Source organism: Perognathus longimembris, chromosome 4, assembly GCF_023159225.1.
Source record: "Perognathus longimembris pacificus isolate PPM17 chromosome 4, ASM2315922v1, whole genome shotgun sequence".
Lineage (NCBI taxonomy): Eukaryota > Metazoa > Chordata > Mammalia > Rodentia > Heteromyidae > Perognathus > Perognathus longimembris.
The window spans coordinates 47,182,550-47,196,176 of NC_063164.1; the positions used below are offsets into that span (position 1 = coordinate 47,182,550).

A 13,627-nucleotide genomic window follows, 5' to 3' on the forward strand; every position below is an offset into this window, starting at 1 on the left:
ACATGGAATACATGGGAACATGAAAACACTGACTAAAATAAATAATAAAAGAAACTTAGGTAATTTTGAAAAGCTACACTGGTAAAGCACAGATAAATTCTATCTTTTCAAAGTACATTACATATTCTGAGAACAACACTACTACCATGTCATTTGTTTGGATTCTTATGGCTCAACTGGATTGAAAGATTCTGGGCAGAATCACAACCTGGGCACCAATGACTAGCGCATATAATCCTATCTACTTCAGAGGCTATAATCACGAGGATCATGGTTCTAAGACAGACCAGACAGAAACATTCCAGAGATCATTTTCCTCAACTGATAGCTAAGCATGATAGCATACTCCACTCATCCTCGCTATGTGTGAGGCTGAACACTGTGATTCCAGGCCAACTTATGCAGAAAAATTCATGAAACTCATCTCAGTGTCATTGCAGCTACAAAAGGAAGCCAAGGCAGGAGACAAGATCCTACTTCAAAAACAAATAGCAGGAAGAAAAAGAAAGTAGCAGGGCACCAGTGTTCAACACCTCTAAACCTCACAACTGAGAAGGCTGATGTCTAGAGGATCATGGTTTGAAGTATGCCTGGGCAGAAAAGTCTGCAAGATTCTTTCTCCAAAATAACTAACAAGGAGCCAGTCTGCAAGCATGGCTCAAGTAGTACAGCACAAGCCTTGAGCAAGCATGAAAAGCCCTAAGTTAGAGCCCATGCTAAAAAAGAAAAAGAAAAAAAAAAGAATTACTTAAGTATACCAGAGGAAACTCTTCTAAGCTCTTAACGTCAATAAATGATACAATCACAGGATAGAGTAACAAGAGTGAAGAGTGTACTTTTAAATTGTGTTCAGTTTAACAAGTTACCTGATAATGCACTAGAGATCCTGAGACATAAAATGAAGACAAAGTAATAACAGCTTCATGCATAAAGCAGCCTGGATTGTGAAGGACTAATGTAGATAGAAAATGTGAAGGTGATTAAATCATAAGTGACCTAACAAATATTAAGAAAACTGGGGGGAGGGGGGGCGGTTGGGAAAGGTACAAAACTTATGAGAATTGACTTTCCTGAGTAGAGACTGACATGGAATGTAGACAGAGTGCCAGCTATGAGTGAAAAAGACAAGCAAGAGCATGAGGGCTCTGAGTTCCAAGGCCCCATACCTGAGGAGGGGGAGTGGGAGGGAGGAAAATGGAAAGAGAAAGAAGTGAAGGGAGAAATGATGGAAGGCAGGCAAAAGAAGAAAAAGGAAATAAGAAGAAAAAGGAGGGGAGGGGAGGGGAGGGAAGCAGAGGTGACAAGAGGAGAGGGAAGGGAAGGGGAGGAGAAGGGAGGAGAAGGGAGGGGAGAAGGGAAGGGGGAAGAGGGAAAGAAAGGACAGAGGGAGAGAGGGAGAAGGCAAGGGAGGGGGAGAGAAGAGAAGGAAAGAAAAAAAGATAAAGAGGAAGGAGGGAGGGAAGAGGGGAAAGAGGCCTTATTATCAAGGTGTACAATAAGTCAACTAAAGAGACAACTGAGCAAACAGAATAAAGTAGATTGAATTAAAAATCACAATTCTGACATCAAGAATCAGACCAAAGTCCCCAGCACTGGTGGCTCACATCTGTAATGTTACTCAAGAGGCTGAGCCAGTCAGGGCAGTCCATGAGTTTCTTATCTCCAGAATACCGTAAGTGGTGCTGTGGTTCCAAGTGTTAGAACTCTAGCCTTGAGCAAAAGAGCTCAAGAACTGAGCCCAGGCATGGGTGGGTAGATGGATGGACTGATGGACCGATGGACAAATAGACAAACAATGAAGACAGAGAATTTGAGTGAGAAACCAAGCTTAAAAGAGCAATGGTGAGCAATGGCTATCACTGCTAGGATACCATGTGGAGATGTATCATCACTCAATGCCAGCTCTACAATCCAGACCTTCTGTGTCACACAGGTTTGCTTTTTTACTTTTCTCCCTCTATCTAGACCTCATATCTTTTCATATGCCACTCATCCTGCTCTTCCTAGTATAAGCTATTCCTCCTCAAAAACTACCTTTTCCTACTAACACAGAAGCCAACTTAAAGGGGTTTTCAATGTCCAAATCTGGAAAAATTGCAGCAACCAAGTAAACAATAACAACCATGTGTGTAATCCAGTATAGAACATGCCTATGGACACATACATGGGTGAGATAGGAGCTCTTTACAGTGAAATCCAACTGACAAATGAGAGGGATGATGAAAATAAAAAACCACCATGTGCAAATATCACAATAATAACACAAACAGGCTACATGGCATGAGGCACAGATATGAGGACTGTGATTTAAGACCACTTGAGCAAAAGCTAAAGAGATCATCTCAAAAAATTAAATGGACATGGTGGCTCATGCATGTAAGCCCAGGCAGAAGGCAAAAACATAGGATGATCATAGCAGGAGCCCAGTCCTTAAGCACTATCTGAAAAATAAACTAAAGCAAAAAGGCACAGAGATAAGAGTGTAGTCCTATAGTACTTTCCTTGCACATGATCCTGAGTTCAAGCCCCAGTATTGCCAAAAAACAACTTGTGATTAGGAATCGTTAGGGAGACTGGTAATTAGAAGACAGTATAACCAACCAACAAAACATCTGAAATCTCAAAGTTTAATCCCCTAAGATATATTAAATACAGTAGGCAAAATAGTCATTTTAGATGGTGAAACAAAGCAGGCATCACCTTAACTAAGTGATTGAAGATGATATCACTAATAATGAGACATATCAACATCATACTCTTCTTGATATGATGTACTAAGGAAAGCCCTGGGTTTCCGTGGTATTACTGTCAATATTTGTAAAATAACTGGTCAGTATTCTTAAATAATGGTCATGGAAGGTCATGGAAGATGAAGGAAGAGTGACGAGTTGTTTCACATTCAAGATAACTGAAGAGACATGAAAACTAAACATGTGATATAACACTGGATTAGATCCTAGATTAGCAAAAGTAATTAGTAATAGAAATGGTAAAGAGAATTGTAGGTTAACAGTGTTAACACTGATTTTCTTTTTTTAGTTTCAATTAAGTGAGATATTAACATTTGGCAAAATAGTGAGTGGTATGTGGAAACTATTTGTATTATTTTAAACTTTTTTGTTAGTCTATATTATTACCTGCTACTCCAACAATTAAAATTTTAAAAGCAACATAAGACCTTCTACAATGGGCCTGAAATGAGCAAAAGTTGCATGCCCACTAAAAGATTTTTTAAATACTACATTAACATCCTCATCATCATAAAGCACACTACCATTAAAAATAGTTCCCTTGGTGATCAATTTCCAAGCTTCCTCAAAGTTAGTGGAAATACATATGCCAAAATAGGAGAAATGTTCAAACAGCAAACAGAATCAGACAAGATGAAATAGAATCTCTTCCATAAAGTTCACCTTAATAATTAGGAAGAACTTAGAAAACAAATTGAACGATCATATTAAATGCAGCAACATGACCTTAACAGTATCTATGAGCCTATAAGAATATATAAAAATACCAAGAGTGTTAAATTATTAAGTCATATATGAAAAGTATCTGGGCTTTCAAAATCTAATTAGAAAAGCATTTAAAAGAGAGCTCAGATAAACAGCCAAATTCTCCAAATGTAATCTACAGAGGTTCCCACAAAGAATTTAATTTAAACAGAAGGAGCCAATGCATAGAAAATACTTTTTTTTAACTACACAATACAAATAGAATCTAATCTAAAAATTTAATAGCCTTTTAGGCCAAATGTTAGATGCCTCAGAACAGAAGAAATGAACTGTTTAACAATGCTACTGTCAATTTGCCAGCTGTTTTTTTTTTTCCTACTGCTAACACGCTCATAAAATAAGATTCCTGAACCTTTATACTTTGAGATCCAGATTTACAAAGATTAAGGAAAACAATTCTAACTATGAGGGCATTATTGTTAGGACTAAACTAACTCAAATACAAGTTGAAAGATGAATAAAATGAGTAAAATACACATCACTCATAAGAGAATCATTAATATCCATATATAGAAAATCGAATAGAGTATTTGTTGGGCATTGATAACTTCCAACAACAAATCTTGGGTCTGTGTGTTGGGCCTCATGGGTCAGTTAACTCAACAAAATTTAAATTATTTTAAAAAAAACTTTTGGAAAATCCCCAAATGTGGATCTATTTCAGAAAATGACTTAACACCTTTAAGAGATACACCAGTTCTATAATTTAAACTAATCTCTTCCAAAGTCATCTGAACAAGTAATGCAATCGTCAAGTCATTACATTAATTAATTTCTTTTGTAGTACGATCCTTCTGCTGGACTAACAATTCCTTCCCATACAATTTCTTTAGAAAGTTAAGAATTAAAGTGGCTGTCCCAATGCATAAAGTCCCTAATTAATGGGCAAAAATGAGTCCTTGGCAAAAAAAAAAAAAAAGTACCTTAATTCAAACTCAAACTCTAGGAAAATGTTAATTTAACTGGGTATGACGTGTGTGTGTGTGTGTGTGTGTGTGTGTGTGTGTATGTGTGTGTGTGTTTCCCCTGGTCCTGAGAATGTCTCTGAGCTTCTTTGTGCTCAAGGCTAGCTCTCCACTACTTGAGCCACAGCACCACTTCCAGCTTTTTCTGTGTAGTTTATTGGAGATATGAGTCTCACATGCTGCCTGAGCTGGCTTTGAACCAGCCTCCTGAGTAGCTAGAATTACAAGTATGCGCCACTGGTACTTGGGTCAAAATATATTTTTTAAAGCTTTTCAAAGAATTAAGCTTTGAGCATTCTAATCTGGTTTTATACGAAAGTCATTCTCATAAAAATAACCATTTCTAAATATACTATCTAATCAGTACTGTTGTAGTTTGGAATATGGATGTGTACTACCATACACAGTTTGATTTGTTGAAATAGATCCTGCTGACTTATTTTTCCCGCTGCCTGGCCTCAAACTTTGTAAGTCTTTTCATAGACTTTCTTATTTCATTAGTAGTTCTATTGAGGGATGATATTACTATAACTTCACTAATAATAAAATTAGAACTTGAAGAAGTTAAATTACTAATAAACAAAAGAAGAGTGCCTTCATATTCATATACATGTAACAGTTTTACAACACAAGTTCGTGTGTGTGTGTGTGTATGTGTGTTTGTGTGTGTGTGTGTATTTGTGTGTACCGGTCCTAGGGCTTGAACTCAGGACCTGGGCACTGTCTCTGAGCTTCTTTTCAAGGTTAGCATTCTACTACTTGAGCCATTCCTCCACTTCTGGCTATATTTCTGGGGGACTTTGTATTGGAGATGAGTCTCATGGACTTTCCTGCCTAGGCTGGCTTCAGTTGGCAATCTTCCTATCTCAGCCTCCTAAGTAGCTAGGATTATAGGTGTGTGCCACTTGTGCACAGCTTTACAACACAAATTAATAAAAGTTACAGCCAGGTGCAGATGGCTCATGCCTATAAATCCTAGCTACTTAAGTGTCTGAAATATGGGGATCATGGTTTAAAGCTAGCCTAGGTAGGCAAAGTCCTTGAGACTCTTATCTCCAATTAACCACCAAAAAAGCAAGAAAGAAAGCTGTGACTCAAGTGGTACAGTACCAGCCTTGAGCAAAAAACATCAGGGACAGCACACAGGCCCTGAGTTCAAGCCCCAGGACAGATACACACTCATACAAAAAATGTTACTTGTAAGTTGTCATGGTGATAAGGTTGGTGGGTAAATCCTAGATCCTATGCTGGAATAGTACTAAGAGGCTTCCTGCACAGAGCTTAAATAATTCCACATAAATTGGATGAATAAATATTACAAATAAAAATACAGAAACTCCTTGACTTCACGAATGTAATTATGCCTCAATATGCCCATTGTAAAAGAAAATACTATAAATTGTAAGTGTATCCAGCATATGTAACTACTAGATATCATAGCTTAGTCAAGCACATACTTATAACACATTACATTAAACTGTACCTGGACAAAATCATGTAATATAGGCCTATGGTATAGCAAAGTGTGGAACACTCACGTCATTAATTGAATGCTATCCTGAAAGTGAAAAACAGATTGGCTAAACAGGAGGTATATATTTGCACTATTATAATGTGTAGCAATCCCAAATCAAATCATTATAAACCAGGGCCAAGTTCTTACATAGCAAATGCTATTGAGCTGAAATATACTTAAAACCACACCGATATACAGAAAAGAGAAAAAAGTAAGGTAGTTGCTAGATTACTACTGATATCATTTATTTGAAGGTTCTCCTATTCACAATCTGTTCTGACTTCCATTTCCATTTATTCTCTATTCCAGTTAATTTTATAACTTTCAAATGCTCAATTCAACCTTGGTACATTTAACTCCTGAGGTTTACACAGTCTTTGAATTCAATCAAAAGACTAATAAATAAAGTGTCCCTTCTCAAAAAACTTGATTTAGGGTTGCTGTTATTTAACAAAGAAGAAAGTATCATCAGTTAAACACACACTATCCAAACTGAAAGATATTAGCAGCCATACATGGTGTTTTAAATTTAATTTCTTAAAATTAAATTGAAAATCCAGTTCTACAATTACACTAAAATGTTTCAATCTTTCCATGTAATTACCACACTGGATAGTGCAGATACAGAATATATTTCCAAAGAAATCTAGGGTGGGTATAGTGGCTCATGCCTGTAATCCTAGCTACTAAAGAGGTAGATCTGGAGGATCAATGCTTGATGCCAGCCCAGACAATAAAGTTCACAGATTGTTCCTTGTGAATCTCAACCAATCACAGCAGGTCATGGTGGAGGGTTCCCAGCTACACAGGAAGAATAAGCAGGAAGTCAGTAGTAGTTCAGGCTTGTATAGGCATAAATTCAAGATATATTAAAGTAATGAAAACAAAACAGGACTGGAGGCATGGCTCAAGTGGTAGAATACCTGATAGCAAGGGCAAGAACCTGGGCTCAAACTCCAATACAGAAAAAAAAAAAGAAAAAAGAAAAGAAAAGAACTAACTATTAGAAAGCACCAAGTGCTTATCATTTGGGTCTTCTGCTTCTTGCATTCTGTATTCCACTTATATTCAATTAATCAGCAACTAAAATGGTTAAGGTACTTTTCCTGCATTGAAAATGGCTACTCATATATATATATATATATATATATATATATATATATATATATATACCGTATAGTTTCTTGATCATATACATGGTTTATAGCTTCAGTAAGAGAGTTGGCTCTTCACTACTATGCTGTCCATCATGATAGGATGATACCTTGCTTCTGAAGGGCTTAGGACTACTTAAAATCCGAGGGGCCCTGTATTATGTTACTGATGCTATATTATGTTTGTTGATTCATACATATTGATATTTAATCAATCTTTTATGCTAAATGAGTGAAATAACATGGAGAAACTCCTTTGAACAATTAATATACACTTTAAAATGTCAGGAATGTAAAATTGGTCTTGATCAGACTGTAGATAATAGTGGGAGAGGTAAGAGTAAACAGAGAGGTAAAGGAGGGAAAATATGGTCAAAATTATGTACAAATGTGAAAACAGAATAACCATACTTACTAGTATTGATTTGGGAAGTGGCAGGGGGAGACGGAAAGTGATATAATGAGCTTGATCATCAAACACTAGTGCATAGACATGTGAAAATAAAACATCCTGTACAAGTAACTGATACTAACTTTTTTAAATGAGGAAATAATTCCTAGCAACACAATCCTGACAAGATGACAACAGAATGTTACTATCTGGAATAAAGTTTCTCCTCAGCTGGCAAAATTGTATTTCTACACTAATTTCAAACAGCAGTTTTTCAGAATAAGGAGTCTGTAAATAATAAGAAAACTTACCTGCATGTAGAAAGAGGTGCAAACTGAACACCTTTCTCTTTGCATTCCCTTCTTATTCTTTCTTTTACATTCCTACAAAGATCTACAACTCTGGAAAAATAAAATAATATTGTTTTCAAATAAAAACAACAAAAATTCTGTTAAGTACTAGTTTTAATGATATCCTTCAAGTCCAATATACTCTTTTTTTTTTTTTTTGGCCAGTCCTGGGCCTTGGACTCAGCGCCCGAGCACCGTCCCTGGCTTCTTCCCGCTCAAGGTTAGCACTCTGCCACTTGAGCCATAGCGCCGCTTCTGGCCGTTTTCTGTATATGTGGTGCTGGGGAATCGAACCTAGGGCCTCGTGTATACGAGGCAGGCACTCTTGCCACTAGGCTATATCCCCAGCCCCAAGTCCAATATACTCTTAACTAGACCTTTCACAGTTATTCTTATGTAAATGAATAAATCTTACCATTCAACTTGACCCTTTGATCATAACTTTGGAGGGAACACAATTCTTCCTTTTTTTGTTTGTTTTTTGTTATAGGAAAAAGGTATATTAAAAGAACATACTGAAATCTTTGTAGTTTCCTACATTAGGAGAGTTCAATTTCAAAATAAATTTAAATATAATATTTTAGGGGCTTTAAGGAATATATATGCTAGTAAGAAACTGATACATCTTAATACAATAAAAATGAGGATGTAGCACAAGTAGAACATGATAACCAAACTTCAGTTCTAGATTATAGGAATACCAATCATTGTCCATACCTTAGAAGCTCATCTTAATTAAAAAAATTCAATTAATAATAATGATTTTTATATTACATGTTCATTTTATTCTTAAAATAAAATCTAATATGCCAAAAACTTAATATATGCAAATTGCTTGTAAAACACTAATGTGCTATGATATACTGATAATAAACTGTGAAGCTGGAAATAGTGATGTATATCTGTAATGGCAGCACTTGGGAAGATTTCAAGTTGAGGCCAGTGTGGACTATACAACGAATTCAAGGTCATCCTGGGCTACATTACATAGTGAAACTTTGACTCAAAAAGAAAGGAGAAAGGTAAGTTTCTTCATGAAATTCCAAGTTTACACAGTCACACAGAAATACATTACATGCATCCATACACTTAGCAACTCAGAAAGCAAGGGTGAATGAAGTATTTTATTAGATTTTACCTGTCCCAAGGAGCAGAAGTCTCAAAAGATTCTCCTAATATATAGTAATCCAAACCCAGGTCCTGTTAAGACATGTAAAAACACAAAACTAAAACAAAGGCATCAGCAATATTGTCAATATTTCAAGTAACTTAGTATAACATATTTCTAATCTAACCTCAAGGATTCTGAATTCTCTATATCAGAAAACCTCTGGAAACTTCCTGGGTGAGATAGTACCTCTCTAAGAACAGAAGCTTTGTCTCTGTCATTCTCACTTTGGCAGCAAATACATAACACAAGGAAAAGAGCTCAAATATTTCTCTATAAATGGCATCTCTACGCAGGCAAAGTCTTACGTATGTATATATATATATATATATATATATATATATATATATAAAAGACTAAAGAATATATTTTTAGAGGCCTAAATAGCAAAAATAAATTAAAAATTGAGCATCAACATGAAAGAACAGGAGGTAAAAATGCTGGAGAGATCATTTTCCTTCTTTATATACTTTAAGAACAAATTTAGAAAATGCAGTGCCTCTTTTTGAAGTAACAATACATAGAGCATCTGAAACTACTTTTGCTAGGAAAATATAGCATACAAGATGTAATAATTAACTTGTAATATTCAATTCTTTTAGCCAAATTAAAGTTGTTTTATTACCAGAGCAAAGATTCATAAAATGCCACAGAAATACAATACTTTTCTTTAAAGTTATATATAACCAAACTGGCAAGGGATCTTTTATTTGTGGCAGTGGAGATTGAGCCCAGGTTCCTATGTTTGCTAAACAAGCACTCTACAACTTGAGCAATGCCCACAGTCACTAGACTGATAATTTTCTTTATGATTTTCCTAAGAAAATCAGGCTAGTATTCTACCACTTGAGCCACTATACCCAGCACCAAAAAAGCAAGAAAGGAGCTGTGGCTCAAGTGGTACAGCACCATCCTTGAGCAAAAAAACATCAAGGACAGCACCCAGGCCCTGAATTTCAAGCCCCAGGACAGATACACACTCACACAAAAAATGTTAGTTGTAAGTTTTCATGGTGATAAGGTTGGTGGGCAAATCCTGGGTCCTATGCTGGAATAGTACTAGGAGGCTTCCTGGACAGAGCTTAAATAATTCCAGATAAATCAGACAAATAAACATAACAAATAAAAATACAGAAACTCCTTGACTTCACAAATGCAGTTAAGGCTCACGCCTGTAATCCTAGCTATTCAGGAGGCTGAGATCTGAGGATCACGGTTCAAAGTCAGGCAGGCCAGACAAAAAAGAAAAGTCCCGTTAAGACTCTTTATCTCCGGGCTGGGAATATGGCCTAGTGGCAAGAGCGCTTGCCTCCTACACATGAAGCTCTCGGTTCGATTCCCCAGCACCACATATATGGAAAACGGCCAGAAGGGGCGCTGTGGCTCAGGTGGCAGAGTGCTAGCCTTGAGCCGGAAGAAGCCAGGGACAGTGCTCAGGCCCTGATCCAAGGCCCAGGTCTGGCCAAAAAAAAAAAAAAAGAAAAAAAAAAAAAAGGCTCTTTATCTCCAACTAAGCACTCAAAAACTGGAAGTGGAGCTATGACTCAAGTGGTAGAATGCTAGCCTTGAACACAAAGAGGATCAGTGACAGAACCCAGGCCCAGAGTTTAAGCCCCACAACTGACCAAAAAAAAGAGCTTTTTTTCTCACAGAATTCAGATAAGTATCTATATATCATCTCCTAAACTTTTAAGTGGTTTGCCTTTTTACATTAAATTAAATAAGATAGGATAAACTAATATGATAGAATATATTTTGAGGAATGTGTAAAGTTTGGCAATGATATAATCATGAAAGGTGTAGTGTGCATTTCCTGAACTCATTCTTCTTTTTCATTGTTAGCTAGGGAATACCCTTGATCAGGACCCCAGAGGTAAAATATCTACCATAAAAAGGAGTAGGAGTGTGTGTGTGTGTGTGTGTGTGTGTGTGTGTGTGTGTGTGTGTGTATTTTATCCATAGGTGCTAGAGATGAGACTGGCCTTTATTTATTACTTTCATCTGAGAACTTCTGGAAAAAGCATATTAAGTTATCCAAAGGGATATTCCAAACTAGAGCACTGCCAGGACAAAGGCCAGATACATCACATCTGGTTCTACATCATTCATCTCAGAATTACAGAGTGCATGACATACAGCATACAATATTCTTGGTCCTGGATGATTTTCTTGCCACCACTGCCACTGAGACTGGGCCAAATACAATGAATCTAAATACAAATACTTTAGGAATATGGCTGAGCAGTAGAGTACTTGCCTAGCATGCATGAAGCCCTGGGTTTGATTCTTCAGCACCACATATATAGAAAAAGCGAGAAGGGGTGCTGTGGCTCAAGAGGTAGAGAGCTACCCTTGAGCAAAAGGAAGCCAGGTAAAGTGCTCAGGCCCTGAGTCCAAGCCCCAGGTCTGGCAAAAAAACACCACCACAAAAAACAACAACAACAAAAACTTATACATGTTTTCCATTTCCAGTAGAATGAATCACTTCAACTCCATTCATGGAAAGCAGTAAAGTTCTCCAGATAACTCTTTTTTTTCTTATTTATTGTCAAAGTGATGCACAGAGAGGTTACAGTTTCATACATTAGGCATTGGATACATTTCTTGTACTGTTTGTTACCTCCTCCTTCATTCCCCTCCCCCTACCCCTCCCCCTTTTTCTCTCCCCCCATGAGTTGTTCAGTTGGTTTACACCAGTTTTGCAAGTGCATTCATTTGTTCAGTAAACAAACACCTGTGACAATGGCAGAATACATCAGAAAAAAAAAATATATATATATATATTTTTGGCCAGTCCTGGGCCTTGGACTCAGGGCCTGAGCACTGTCCCTGGCTTCTTTATGCTCAAGGCTAGCACTCTGCCACCTGAGCCACAGCGCCCCTTCTGGCCGTTTTCCATATATGTGGTGCTGGGGAATCGAACCGAGAGCTTCATGTGTAGAAGGCAAGCGCTCTTACCACTAGGCCATATTCCCAGCCCAGAAAAAAATATTTTTAAGGATAGAACAAACGTGGGGCAAAAAAAAGTCTTCATGTTAGTTTTGTCCCTGCTTCAATCTTAACTAGAACTTTAAAAATTAAGATACTCCAAATTGTGTCTGTACTATATTTGTTGGTTATATTTCATTTTCTAGAATTCTGAATTCAGTAAAATTCCTTGAACATATTCCTTCACAACACTTTAGAGCAATTTAGGGAATTTTAAGAAGAAGGGGCAAATTCTCAGTAGACTTTCTGAAAAATGAAATCTCAAGTTGGGAGAAACGGGCAGGATCACTGTCCAGGTCTGGCCCTGAAAAAAACATGAAACATTTGGGGTAGGTGGAAATCAAAAAAATATTAAGAATGTAAGGATGAGGAGTATGGCTCAAGTGTTAAGAGTGTTTAGCAAATACAAGGCCCTTAGTTCAAGACCCAGCACTGGAAGATAAAAAAAACAACAAAATTTAAAAAGTTCAAAGGTTAAAGAATCTTTAAAACAGATTCTAAACTAAGCAAGGAAGTGTTGTGAAATAACAACTTAGTTCTGATCAAGTAATGTTAGAAAAGGCAAGTTTAACTTCATGTGAAGAATGGCTCCATTTTTTTGAAGAGCAGAGAGATAATAAAGCATCATACAGGTACCTCAAATGCATATACAGAAGATTTAAATGAGCTTCTGAAGATTTACAGCAATGCTAAGATTCATGTGAATGATGTGCTAATTAAAATAGCTTAATATTTAAGAAAATGTAAAAGCAGCAACTTCACTCTAAGAGAAAATTATTTATACCTTAAGTGACAAAGGAAAAAAATGCAACTTACTCGAATATATGCAATGACATAGGTCAGCAGATAACCTCTCTGCCCATTATCTTCTCCAGCTGCCAGCCCACTATAATTAAAGAAGAACTTTATTTTAAATGTACTACTAAACCACTAAATTGATATCTCCATTTCACACATTAACATGTATTATATTACATCTTATTTTTATCCTAATTTCATTTGTCAAAAATATACCAAGGAGCTGCCAAGAGAATAAGCTGGGGTAATAAAAACATGAAAATACTTTTTATATTTCTTTTTTAATTAATTTTATTGATAAGATGATGTACAGAGAGGGTATAGTTACATAATAAGGTAGTGAGTACATTTCTTATCATATTTGTTACACCCTCCTTCATTTTTCTTTCCCTTCCCTAGTTCAGATAAGCATGTATACAATATCCAGTGAACCAGAATCATATACAGTGACCACAGGAGTATGTCAAAGTAAATTCATCTAGTACATTAAACATAATGACAACAGTAAAATCCTCCTGTTTCCGTCTCTTGGAGTTCATTTTGCTTAGCCTCATCTTATATAATCATATGTATGTAGCTGTTGAGTTACTGTGCTCCTGGCAGGTCTATCCTAGACCTTTTTATGTTTATTTAGTAATTGTTTTGTTTTAGAGACATGATGTAAAGTCGCTGACCAAAACATGTAGAAATACCATTTGAAAAGAAGTTTGTTGCTTTACAGACATGATCTCTACTGTTCTCCCCTCCCCCTCCAACAACCACATGTCAGGGAGACCATGTGC

The 13,627-nt window shown here is 36.6% G+C and overlaps 1 protein-coding gene across 1 annotated transcript in view; it reads right to left on the reverse strand.

Annotated features, from left to right (window-relative positions):
• Agps (alkylglycerone phosphate synthase) overlaps nucleotides 1-13,627 on the reverse strand; it is a 110,614-nt gene that overhangs the window by 18,854 nt on the left and 78,133 nt on the right. The window contains exons 15-17 of the mRNA XM_048345185.1: nucleotides 12,864-12,933; nucleotides 9,030-9,091; nucleotides 7,853-7,942 (exon numbers count right to left, since the gene is read on the reverse strand). Of these exons, the coding sequence (XP_048201142.1) occupies nucleotides 7,853-7,942; nucleotides 9,030-9,091; nucleotides 12,864-12,933 (222 nt within the window). The remainder of the gene's footprint in view (nucleotides 1-7,852; nucleotides 7,943-9,029; nucleotides 9,092-12,863; nucleotides 12,934-13,627) is intronic.